Source organism: Hibiscus syriacus, unplaced genomic scaffold (genome assembly GCF_006381635.1).
Source record: "Hibiscus syriacus cultivar Baekdansim isolate YM2019G1 unplaced genomic scaffold, ASM638163v2 tig00111092_pilon, whole genome shotgun sequence".
In the NCBI taxonomy this organism is placed as follows: domain Eukaryota; kingdom Viridiplantae; phylum Streptophyta; class Magnoliopsida; order Malvales; family Malvaceae; genus Hibiscus; species Hibiscus syriacus.
In genome coordinates this window covers 845942-859640 of record NW_024062979.1, presented here as the reverse complement: position 1 = coordinate 859640, position 13699 = coordinate 845942, and the positions used below count along the sequence as shown (strand labels likewise).

Below are 13699 nucleotides of genomic sequence, written 5' to 3'. Positions count from 1 at the left end.
ATGTAAAAATCTAAAGTGTGGGAATAAAATTAAAATAAAAAATTATCTTCGATTACATATTTTATCTTCCAAAAAAAATTAACATCCATCAATAATTCGTTTGTCGTTATTTAAAATTAGACGTAATATTATTGTAGGCATGAAGATGCCTTCACCCCGAAAGCGTCGTGATTTCTCTGAATATTTTGTGGTATTTCATCGAAGAGTTACCTCACAATAGTTATTACAACCTAAAGGATTCTTCAAAGTGCTACGAGATGTCTCCGCTCAAGCAATAAGAATTTTTTTTCATTTCTATGAGTGTTGAGATGTATTTGTTCCAAAAGGGGATAAAAATCCCTTATTGCTTCTACCAAGGCGAAAATGCCTCTTCCCGTCAATCAAACTCATCCAAGGATGTCGAGTTGCTTCTTCTCTAGTCGACGGCATGGAGATGCCTCCTTCTCACTCTAGCCGTGAAGATATATCGCGATCTCTCATATGCCCCATAGACTTGAGATATTTTTTGCTCTAGAAATAAAAATCTCTCTATTGTTATTATGAGTGTCGAGATGTCTTTATCCTACAAAAGGGATAGAAAATTATTTATTGCTTCTATCAAGACGAAGTTGTCTTCGCTTGTCAACTGAACTCCTCTAAGTTTGTCAAGTTGTCTCTTTTCTGAATAATATGACCTATGATGGTCGAAGTCCAAAACATTCTCATTTTATGTTTTTCTCTTCTTCTTTTTACTTTCACTACATTTTTATAATCTTATAACATGTTGTAATCTAATCTCAATTAAAACTTAATATCAAGCTCATATGTATAGTTATATTCAATATGCTAGGTCCCTTATTTTTTTCTATTGTTAATTTTTAATATCTACAAATTCTTTATAATAGATTTTATATATGAGATATATTACTCATGAAAAAATAATTTTATACAAGTAAAATTAGAATAATATCAAATATTATATAATGAGAATTGGATCGGGGATGTTTAGGATAGTCGTCCCACTGAAAATTTCAAATTATCATATATTTTAGATTTTTTTTGTTAATAATTTATTTTCACCCTTAAAATTTTATAAGTTTACCGTCTTCTAAAAATTTAGAAGTTCTCCATAACATTAAATTTTGCGCTTGTAACCGTATATATATATATATATATATATATATAGATAAAAGCACTCAAGAGAATAGACAAAATAATCTAAATTAAATTCCAATAACTGCAAATGATGCTTTGGTAGTGGTGGGAAAACGCGTAAGAAATGTGTTTAAATCAAAGTGTATTTGGAGTCTCCAGGGGCGTGACAAGAACAATCAAAACAAGTCCTTAATCTAATGCTCAAGTGATCAAAGATTCATGTTTTGCTTTCATCTTGAGATTGATTAATGCAATTAAAGAAAAGCCGCCAAAGCAGCAAAGAAAATGGCAATCACCGCTAATTCATCATTAGTGTCTCATCTCGCCCCTTTAATTCCACACACGCCTGCATTACCACAAGGCTTTAAGTTTTATGATTAAATTGATCAAACAAATTTTCTTTGTTTATAGGGATGGCAAAAAATCGAACCCGTCGAGAAAAATCGAATTAAACAGGTCGGGTACGGGGATGATAAACGGGGACGAGATGGGAAAAAATCGAAAGTTTTAAATAGGGACGGAGACGAGTTTTGTAATCCCTACCCCGATTACCCGAATACCCAGCCTGATATTCGGCCCGATAAATATTAAAAATAATTATTTTATATATATAATATTAATAAATTTAATTTAATTTAAATATGTATATATAATATTTATATATTTAATTTAAATATATATACCCGGCCCGATACCCGACCCGATACCCGTTTAAATAATTGTTTATGCTAAACGGGGATACTCGTTTCCCTGCGATTTTTCCCGATTACCCGATGGGAATCTCCGTTTAAATCCCCGCGATTTTTTAAGCGGGGATGAATACAGGTTTTTTAAACGGGGACGGGAGACCAATCTTTGGCCCGAAACCGCCCCGTTGCCATCCCTATTTGTCTCCCATTTATATATTTAACCGCCAAGGTTGATTTTCAGCTTTATTTTAAATTTCAAATAAGTAGCTTGAGGGATTAAAATGAATGTGATTCTCTTTATAAGTTATGAGTTCAAATAATTATATATATATGAGTTTATGTATTATTAATAATTAAGAAAAATTAAATAGATAATATCTTATAATTATTTTAGACTATTAATAAAAAATTTACATCATATCCTCATCATCAATTTACAAATATATATATATATGGTTATAATCTACGTAAAACTCTTTAGTGTTACATAGATTAATTATAATATAAAATGAATGTTTTTAATGTGTTGGACCAGTTTGTGTTTCCGAGATTTATTGGTTTGATCGGCTGCTTTCCATTGAAAAATTTGAGATGTGGTTTAATCAACGTGTATGTGCCCTGCAGCTGACTCCGGAAAAGATAATTTTCTTGTTGAACTATTAGCATTCATAAAATCCTGGCCGGTCACCTGGTGCATAGGAGGCGACTTCAACCTATTCCTTGACCCAGAGGAGAAGATAGGTTTTTTCCATAAACATGGCCCTTGTAGAACTGTTTAGGAACTGTCTTTGAAGTTGGTCTGAGAGACTTGCCTTTACAGGGGGTAAATTTTCATGGAATCCGCCCACATTTGTTGGACTCGACCGTTTCTTGATATCGGCGGACTTCGAACTATCTTTCCCTGGTTTGTCTTAGAGACTCCTAGAAAAATCACTCTCTGACCATAATGTTATATCCTTATCGGAAACATCAATCAATTGGGGTCCGAAACCTTTCGGACGTTTCGACTACTGGTTCGGGGAAAAGGGATTTGAGGACGCGGTTATAAAATCCTTAATTGTTGCGAAACAGAGGAACCCGAATATCAAAATTGGGGGGCTGGTTAAAGGTTCTAAAATGGCGTTAAAGGAATGGGCGTGAAACCTTTGGAGAAGGTTTATCTCTTGCAATGACCCAATCGGGGACCATGGTCCGCTGCCCCTTGAACACTCAAGTGTCCACTTTTCATGGGTATGGAACGATATGATCAAATCATTTTGAGGACTTTGGTGTGTGCGTTAAAGTGAATATCTCTTTACAGGTGGGTAATGGTAAATATATTTCATTTTGGGAGGACGTGTGGATGGGTGGTACTACTCTAAAAGTTGGTTTCCCTCCGATTTATGCTTTGGCTTTGAATAGAGAAAGACCGATGTGGAACTTATTTGATCGAGAAAGACCGATGCGGAACTTGTCCATGGATAAACTTAACAATTGTAAATCGAGCAGTCTAGAGCATGATTGTGTTCGGTGGAGTGGATCGAGGTGGAGGTGTCTGGTTGGGTAGGAGTTCTTTAGCTTGTGTTGGTAATTGGTTTGTTACTTTAAGCTTTGAATGGTCAATTTTGATTATTGTTTAATAGACTAGTGGGAACTCTTTTCCCCTAGCGTACATATCTTATCTTTCAAAAAAAAATTAAAAGTAATTATTTTTTAAAATTTTAATTGTTTAAATTAGATTTAAATTTTAAAACTTCAAATAACAAATAAAATTAAAATAAAAGTACTGAGAGGAATAAAAAAATACTTAAATAAAATAAAGCATACAAAAATTTTACAACTTACACAATTAAAATACTTACATAATGAAAAGAAAATACTTGAATGAAATAAAAGAAAATTAAGTATCATATACCAATTAAAATAGCCAAAGTACAATTTTAAAATTTAAAAATATATAATAACGAGATCTATTAAAGAATTTAAATATAAACAACTTTCATCTATTAAAGAATTTAAATATCACGTTTGTTTGAAGACATTAAAATAAAAATAATGATTTAATAATAATTTTAAAATTATATATATATATTCTTACTCTTCCATGCTTTTAGGTATTTCAAAAGAGCTTTAAATATTTCAAGTACAAGTGTGGTATAAGAGCAATTAATCTATTCTCAATATCAATTCTGTCTGGTCCCTATATATAAATCATTTAAATAAAATTAAATATAAATGATATATATATATATATATATATATTAAACTTACCAGAGTATTTTTTTTTGTATTGAATCATTATAGTGTCGGTAGACATTTAAATAAAATCTTAAAATTCCATTAATGTTTATATTAGGTGTATCAAGAGATTCTTCGTATTGTACACTAAAAGTATGTTCTTAAAAGCAGCTTATCACCAACTACAATCTTCTTCTGTTTCTCCGACTTATGATTATTATTAAAATAAACATATGCATAGAAAATATGTTTGTTGATCCCTTTTTTTTAGTAATTCATCCACACATTAATCACCTATCAAAGTCTTCCCATATGAATTGGTGTGCACCAATTAAAATTTTAGGACCCACATATATCATGTTGAATAATGAATAAATCAAATATATATAAAAGTTATAAAACATAACTAAGTCACAAGTTTGCACTGGTGAGATATCAGGGGAAATATACAAGTTCATGAGGTAATCTGATAATCTCTAGTGTTGTTATGGTAAAATTTGGTCTCTGGCATATACACCTCCCTTTTTTTTGGAATTTTTTCATAGAAGAAAATACGATTACTCTAAAAGAAATATATTTATAATACAACAGATTGAGACTAAATATAAATTAAAATAATAAAGAAAAGGTTTTGCATACCTCTCCACACGAATGAAAATTTTGTTTTCTTCGCTTACATCTATCATTGTTGTAAGCCAAAAATAATAATGTTTAGTTATTAAGTTAAATACTTAGCTTTAAAGTTCAAATAAAGAAATTATGTAAATAAATGTATTGATTCATCTCTTTTAATAAATGGATTATTTTTACTCATCTATGTATGTAATATCACTTTTGACTTGTGATCAAATTTCATATCCTAAAACCCAAGAGGTTAAAACAAAATTATTTATTTGAAAAGAATGGAGTATTTTAAATGATTAAATAAAAAACATTTAAATTTATAATTCCTTAAGTTTGTTCTGAGCCATAAGTGAACTATTACTGGTTTAGAAACTCGAGGCTTAAATTAAAAACAGTCTGTGCTTGCCAGAACTAGACCCTATCAACTTTGTTGTAGTTCAATTAAAACACAAGAAAGATAGGCTACTATTTTTCTTGTTAAACTTTTCATTTTGTTCAAATATATACAATTTATAGATTATTCTAGGGTTAGATCTAATTGTACACTTATACCATTTGTAGTCGTTGGATCATAAGGGCAATATATAATCATGTCCTCGCTATACATGTTGGATATAGGATCGAGCTCCATTCATCGGCACCATGAGCATGGAGGGTAATGGGTGGTATATGTTCTAGAAAGGGTAGTATTGGTTATTCACGCCAGGCCTCATTTCATTCCACCTCGATGATAAAAAATGGGAATAGACCCCTACTTTGATTTGAACTTCCTTTTGTTTGTATATTTACTTTTTATCATTTTAATTTATATTATTTTTCATTAATAGTATTATTATTATTTATCTATTTTAATTTTTGTAAACACTTAATTTTCGTCTGAAAATTAATTTAATTTTTTTATTTTTATTTTATTTTCATATTATTATTATTATTAATATAATCTATTATCGTTACTTATTAGTTGTCGGCCCCATTTTCGTTTTTGTACAAAGGACAAAACAACTATGTTTTGTTTATCATCTTAGAAATTCAATCTCGTGGGTATCAGTTTGCAGCAACGCTTGAAGTTTATGACCATCCAGCTCAGTTGGTAGAGTGCAAGATTTTTAATCTTGAGGTCGTAGGATCGAGTCCCACGGAGGGCATTTCATAATTTAGAGGTCTCTCACGGAAATTACTCTCAACTTGACGTTGGGATAGCTTACTATTCTACCTCCCCTTACCACACTACATATTTGTCCTTGCAATACTATTTGTCCAAGTAAATTTTATCCCATTCCAAGCCGCATCCATAAGATAGCAGTCAGTGTTACTTCTCTCTCTCTTTCCTCAATATTGGGAATATCATTGAAATCACCCATAACAAACCATGGTCTATTTAAGCTTCTTGAAACATTTCCCCTTACTTCTACTCCCCTTACCACACTACATATTTGTCCTTGCAATACTATTTGTCCAAGTAATTTTATCCCATTCCCATCCGATAGCAGTCAGTGTCTCTCTCTCTTTTCCTCAATATATATCATTGAACAAACCATGGTCTATTTAAGCTTCTTGAAACATTTCCCAGCATTCCGTCTACCTGTGAGGATGAGGTTGGATGTAAACGAAGCTGATAACCCAACTTTTGTTGTTTTCCTGGCATTCACAATGAATCACTTGATCCGAATTTTGAAGCACCTTCATGTTGGTCATTTTAGAGTTCCATAAGACAATTAATCCGACTTTTATTAAATAAATAAATTATTTTATTAATTAAAACTTTTATAATCCGACTTCTCTATTGTTTATTGGTATCCTTTTTCTGTCTAGATAAATTGAAATATTAATCATTAGAACTCGAATTGGTCGATTTTCTCAACCAAACTAGATAAGGATAAACAATGTATTCAGTCACCTACTTATTCATACGGTTTCGTTTTGGGTAATGAGTAATTTTTCAAATCATACGTAAAGTTACGTTTTAATTCTATCTTAATCACCAACCGTTAAAAAATAAAAATGATTACTGTTGTTATAAAAAAAAATTCAATGATGTCGTGGCACTACATTATGGTGATACGCCAACAATTCTTTTTATTTTTAACAGTGAATGACCAGAAAAAAACTAAAATATAACATTTTGTATGACTTAAAAAAAACAATAGTCGAATGATCGAAACGAAACCGCGAAAACGTGTTACTAACTTAATACGTAATTTACCCGATATATAAATGTCAAATTGAGGTCCTCATGGAGTCATTGGTCATGAAAGAGTGATTATAATGTATATTTTAGTATTTGTTATTACAGTTTTAATTACCTACTAGATGTGCACTAAACGAAATTAAATCACTAGTTTGTAGTAAATTTGTACTAAAATTGGAAATAGCAAGCAAATGACACCTCCACTAAGCATGCATACATGAATGTTAATATGCATTGTGAAAAAAGCTTACCTATTAAACCAGATCAAATTAAAATTCATTGAATTTAAATATTTTAATTATCTCTACATATCATTGTAATCAGGGATGGTAAAAAAATCCGTATCCGACGGGGAAAACCTAAAATCGAATTAAACGGAGATAGGGAAAAATCGTTTATACTAAACGGTGACGGAGATGGGAAAAAATCATTTATGTTAAACGGGGACGGGTTTAGTAATCTCCACCCCGATTACCCGATTACTCGGCCCGATACCTGGCCCGATAAATATTAAAAATAATTATTATATATATATATATATATATTATAATATTAATAAATTTAATTTAAATTAAAAATATATATAATATTTATATATTTAATTTAAATATATATACCCGACCCGATACCCGTTTAAATAACCGTTTATGCTAAACGGGGATACCCATTTCCCGTGGTTTTCTCTGATTACCTGATGGGGATCCCCGTTTAAATCCCCGTGATTTTTTAAGCGAGGACGGGTACGAGTTTTTTAAACGGAGACGGGAGGACCAATACCCAGCCCAAACCCGACCCGTTGCCATCCTAATCAGAATCAATTTTAATATGTAATTATAAATAACACTCACACATAATAAAATTTAAACGGAAATAAATTTGGACTAAGGATCAGTGGCGCAACATAAGCAGAGTTAGTGGGGGCCATATCCCCAAATTTAAAAAAAAAAAATAATTTGGTTCTCAAGATTTTTTAAAAATCAAATTAAACTTTAAATCTTTTGAATGTTCTTAACTAAATCCCCTCCCATAATTAAAAAAAAATCTTATTAAATCTCTCAAAATTTTAAAATTTTAGTTAAACTCTAATATTTTTAGAAAAAATGTAAACTAAACTCTTCATTATTTATAAACTTTTTAAAATTTTAAGTTGACTCTTCTAAATTTTATCACCAAGTTCCGCCATTGTTAAGTATCTATAAAAATATTTAAACAATATAGTAAATCATGACACTCAAGTTATTACTTTATTATTTGTCAAAATGAACAACATTATGCGGGTTATGCATTTGAGTGTACTTAAATATAGAATAGTTTTTAATTAAAAATGAAAAGATATATGAATAATGTAGATATAAAATATCAAGTATTATATTTGGACAAAAAACAACTATTATATATGGTTTTACTAAAATAAATAAAATATTAATTTTTATTACGATTACTTGTAAAGTTATTACTAACATGCACAAATCAATTTACTTCAATGATTAAAGGAATCATTGTTGTTCTTATAATTTATGGGTTTGAGCACTAACGACTGTAGCACGATGATTGAACGTTTATTGTCAAATAGTTAAGAGTATTTAGAACAACTTTATAATCAACTTAGCTTACTAAAAAAATTTACTAATATAAATTAGTAAATGAATTGAAAATATTTTATGTGTGATCTAGTTAAATTATAACAAAAAGCTAACCAGCTTTGTCAGAAGTGGGATTTGAACCCACGCCCTCGTTAGAGGACCAGAACTTGAGTCTGGCGCCTTAGACCACTCGGCCATCCTGACAAGTTAATGTAAGAATTTAAGATACATATTATAATTATAATGTCAATATGTATTTATGAATATTTTTAGTTATTTCATTTTTTTGTTGTTGTTAAGATTTCTAAAATTAGAATTATTTTGAAGTATATTTTTTTATTATTAATTTAAGGCTATTATAAAATAATATATGTTTTAAGTATTCTTAATAATTTGACAATAAACACCCAATTATAATTACAGTCGTTTGTGTTCGAAATCATAACTTTTGGGAACAATAACGATTACTTTAACTACTGAAATAAATTAATCCATGTCATTTAGATGTATACTTAAATTGTGGAGTATCGTTATTATGTAATATTTTTATCGAGAAACAGATTAGAAACATTTCTTAATACATTACTGGAATGTCTAATTATATTGTTTGTTCACCAAACCGAGCCTAGATCACTTCAACTAATACTGTTAAATAATTCTAATGGGAATAAAATAATGTTTTGTATAGTTTTACCTAATTCGCTCTTCATCCCCACAAATCTATTTCCAATTCATTTGTTCCAATTCATGGGTTGTTCGTGTACCAGAACGATGGAATTAGCATACCAAAAACCTATCACAGGAAAAATAATCACAACAAGCCAAAAAAAAAACAGAAACCCATCACAACAAACTAAAGAAAATAGAAACATATCATAACAAAAGCAAAAAAAAAAAAACCTCATCACAACAAAAACAAAGCAAACAAAAATAGGATAAGAGTTCAGTAGGAGAATGGGTGGAAGTGGCGGCAATGAAGACTGTGTAACGGTCGATCTTGCCAGTCATCGGCGGTGGAATTGACAGATTCTTTTGATAGGCATTTTGGTAAAGGGAAAAGAAGGCATATGGATCCGCGTAAAGGGAAAGAAAGGAAGACAAAGAAGAGTCGAAGTCTGGGAAGAGAAAGTGAAAAGTAAAACTGAGATCTGACGAAACTCAAATAGCTCTTTTTATCGTTGTGAATCGAGCAGCATTTTTATCATTGTGTTTTTATTGTTTAAGATAATTGATTTAATTATAAACTTGGTCCTTCAATTTTATAATAGAGAAAATAACTTCAGTGACCGAAAATCCCTTATAATATACGATTTTAACCAACTTTTTTTGGATTTGCGAAAATGACCAACAAATTCGCAACGCGAACCCTAATTTCGCAACACAGGTTCTAAAATCGCAACGCGAAAGTCAAAATCGCAAAGCGAAAGTCAAAATCGTAACAATAATATGTAATTCGCAACGCGAATAGGTAAATCGCAACGATAATATGTAAATCACAACGCAATTTCTCCAAATTCGCAGCTCGAATTTCGCAACGCTAATTACCGATATAAGTAATTAGCGTTGCGAAAACGAAATTCGCGTTGCGATTTTGGAGAATCGCATTGCGAATTTCGTTTTCGCAACTTGAATTTTGCAACGTTACTTACCTATATCGGTAATTAGCGTTGCGATTTTCCAAATTCGTAAAGCGAATAGGTAAATCGCAACGATAATATGTAAATCGCAACACGAATTCTCCAAATTCGCTACTCATATTGTGCAACGCCAATTACCGATATAGGTAATTAGCGTCGGTAATTGGCGTTGCGAAAATGAAATTTGCGTTGTGATTTTCCAAATTCGCAACGCGAATAGTTAAATCGCAACGATAATATGTAATTCAAAACACGAATAGGTAAACCGCAACGATAATATGTAAATCACAACGCGAATTCTCCAAATTTGCAACTCGAATTTCGCAATGCTAATTATCGATATAGGTAATTAGCGTTGCGAAATACGCGTTGCGATTTTTCAAATTCGCAACGCGAATAGGTAAATCGCAACGATAATATGTAAATCGCAATGCGAATTCTCCAAATTTGCAACTCGAATTTCGTAACGCTAATTAACGATATAGGTAATTAGCGTTGCGAAAATGAAATTCGCGTTGCGATTTTGGAGAATCGCGTTTCTAAAACGAAAATCGATTTGCGATAGTACTGTTTACCTACATCGGTAATTAGCATTGCGAATTTGATTTCTGTGTTGCGATTTACATATTATCGTTGCGATTTTGGAACCTATGTTGCGAAATTGGAGTTCGCGTTGTGAATTTGTTGGTCATTTTCGAAAATCCAAAAAAAGTTGGTTAAAATCGTTACTATAAGGCATTTTCGGTCACTGAAGTTATTTTCTCTTTATAATAACTAAAAATTTATTAAAAAATATTATATTTCACTGTTTAACATATAAACAACTTATTAAAAACTTTATTAGCGAACCAAGATCCCTTCTAAAGAAGTCTACCCTAACGAATAACAAACAATAAAATAATAAATTATGATTTTGTACTCATTCCACGAATCAAAGCTAATTACGAATTAGGTAACACAAGTTCTGTAAGTTTAATAACTAACTTATACTAGTATTAAAATGTCACACCCTAATCCGAGTTTAAAATTTTTAGGACGTTTGAAATAATTTTTTAATGATAAGTCCACAAGAACAAGAAAATTTAGAAGATTGAAGGACTTCAAGTGTAAATTTCCATGCCTTGGATTTAGGAGTTTCTAGAGTCCACGTGAAGCTCTTAATTGATTGATGTGAATTTGATTATTATTATTATTATTATTATTTTATAGAAATTAGAGAACCATAATCTTCCAAATTTGTTAAACTACAGCAGCAGGCGGCCTAAGCTATCAAAGAAGATAAGAGATGGTTTCAAGGTCAGGGATATACGCAAAGAGGGTGGTAGTTGATGCAAGACACCACATGCTGGGAAGGCTGGCTTCCATTTTAGCTAAAGAGTTGTTGAATTGTCAAAAGGTTGTCGTCGATAGATGCGAAATATTATGCATGTCTGGTGGTCTCGTCAGGAAAAAGATGAAGTACATGAGGTTCTTGAGAAAGCGTATGAACACCAAACCTTCTCATGGTCCCATCTATTTCCGTGCTCCTTCTAAGATCCTCTGGCGTACCATTCGTGGAGAGGTGATCGAACAATCATTATTATGACCCAAAACAACCCAATCGATAAAAAAACAATGTAAACGAGAGCAAAGTTCGACGAAGCTTTTGGGTTTTGGTACCGACGATCTGGGCCACTATCAGGAAATCCCAGCGGGTGAAATTGTTCTTAACAACTAGATGACCATCATACCTCGGAAGCAGCACCATCCAACGGTGAAGGTAAAGAACAGAGAGGTTGAAGCTCATGGAATTCGATATTTTTCTTATAGATCTACAATCGTCCATCGTGAGTCTCGGTCAAAGGAGGCAAGATCCATGACGAGGAAGGTAAGGCAAGTTTAATGGTGTACTTTGGGTCACGAATGGCGATCGATGGCGTTGAGCGGCGTGGTGGTCACCAGCATTTTGATTTTCGGTTGGTCATTTTTGTCCCATTTACAGAACACTGGACGAAGAGTGCTTAAGGAGAAAAAATGTTACGTGAAATATAATAATGGTAAGGATCATGTGAGTTTTGAGAAAGGTGGATAATGAATGAAGGGTAAATTGCAGCTTCAGTCCTTCATTTTTGTATAATTTTGACTTTGTCATCTAGTTTTAATAAAATTTCACCCAAGCCATGATAGTTTAAATCAAATTGATTTAGTCCCTAATTTTAGTAATTAAAATTTTATTGACTCCTAAAGTTTTTAATTTTAACAATTGGGTCCCCAAATTATTAATTAGATTCTAATAAGTTATTTTTATGGTGAGGAAAATTATTTGAAGTTCTATTTGTACGGTGGATGGTCTGTGTTCGTGAGAAAAAGATTGGAAGCTAGAAATCAAGTTGGTGAGATTAAATTCAAGAGTCATATTTTGGGTTTTGTTGACATCTTGAGTCCCTTTTTAAGACCTTTTCGCCAAATTCAATCCCGATAAGTTATTTTTTTGGCATTTTATCTTCCGATTTGATACGGATTTTCTCGTTTAATTTCTATTTCTAATGTAATTAGTTCTGACATGTATCCGAGACATTATGGGCCATGGAGTTAAAGTTCGAGAGCGATTGTAACACCCCTAACCCGTATCTGACCCGAATATGAGTCCGAGGTGTCACATTGACTTTTCAAACTTTGCCACTTAAAGAAAAACAGGGAAATTTTAAACTTTCATTAAAACAAAATACGTTAATTTACATAAAAGAGATCACGAAATACAAAATCGACCAGAGCATTCGTAATTAATAACTTATTACATGCCAATACTCTATACACAACCCAAAATACCTACTTTGCCAACTACTTTGATCTGATCTTTAGTAGTGATGCTATTCTTGCCACTTCTAGTACTGCTCTTCTTGTTTCCTGGTACCTACGTGTAAATCACTTACACGCTAAGTCATAGACATAGTGAGGCAATAAATAAACATGTAGCTATAGATTCATGAATATGCATTCTTACCATTTGATCATGACATTTCAATATGCATGTATATTTCACTATAACCGATATAATCATATCATGTACATATGAAACTTATCTTCTTGTATCACTTTCACCTTAATTTATCTTTCAATTGCCCATGTACATTATTGAGAACATAGGTATTTGAGTACATTGAGGTTGTGCACTAATACTGACACCACAACTCAATAAATTTCCTCATGGGGAACTAAACATTTGTTCAGTATTTGTCCCGAATGACCACTATGTCCCGAAGGATCACTGGATACGTCCTGAAGGACCACTAGATACGTCCCGAAGAACCACTAGATACGTCCCGAAGGAACACTGGATACGTCCCGAAGGACTAATATACCCTCGACTCTTGGCATGCCAACTATACCTATAGCTCTCGTATCATATAACATGTGCTTTAATATGAATACATTTCTCATTTCATATCTCTTTCATCATTTTTCATATAAACCCATAATCTTTTCCATTATTTCACATACTTGGATTATATTCTCTGGCAATAATATTCGTTCATTCAATGTCATGTGAACATATAATGAATTATGCATGCAATCACTATTACAATAGTATATGTATGCATATACATGGGTATGAAATCATTAATTCAACCATAAGAGATAGGCTTA

General features: G+C 31.8%; 1 protein-coding gene and 1 non-coding gene across 2 annotated transcripts; one reads left to right on the top strand and one right to left on the bottom strand.

The window, feature by feature from the left end:
* Positions 1-8555: 8555 nt before the first annotated feature.
* TRNAL-CAA lies at positions 8556-8639 on the bottom strand. Its single transcript has one exon. It is a non-coding gene; the product is annotated as a tRNA-Leu (tRNA).
* A 2718-nt stretch (positions 8640-11357) lies between these two features.
* Positions 11358-12143, top strand: LOC120152522 (60S ribosomal protein L13a-4-like). The gene is made up of 3 exons (XM_039164725.1): positions 11358-11633; positions 11790-11939; positions 12054-12143. Exons 1-3 carry the CDS (start codon positions 11358-11360, stop codon positions 12141-12143), a joined length of 516 nt encoding a protein of 171 aa, XP_039020656.1.
* The last annotated feature ends 1556 nt before the right edge of the window (positions 12144-13699 follow it).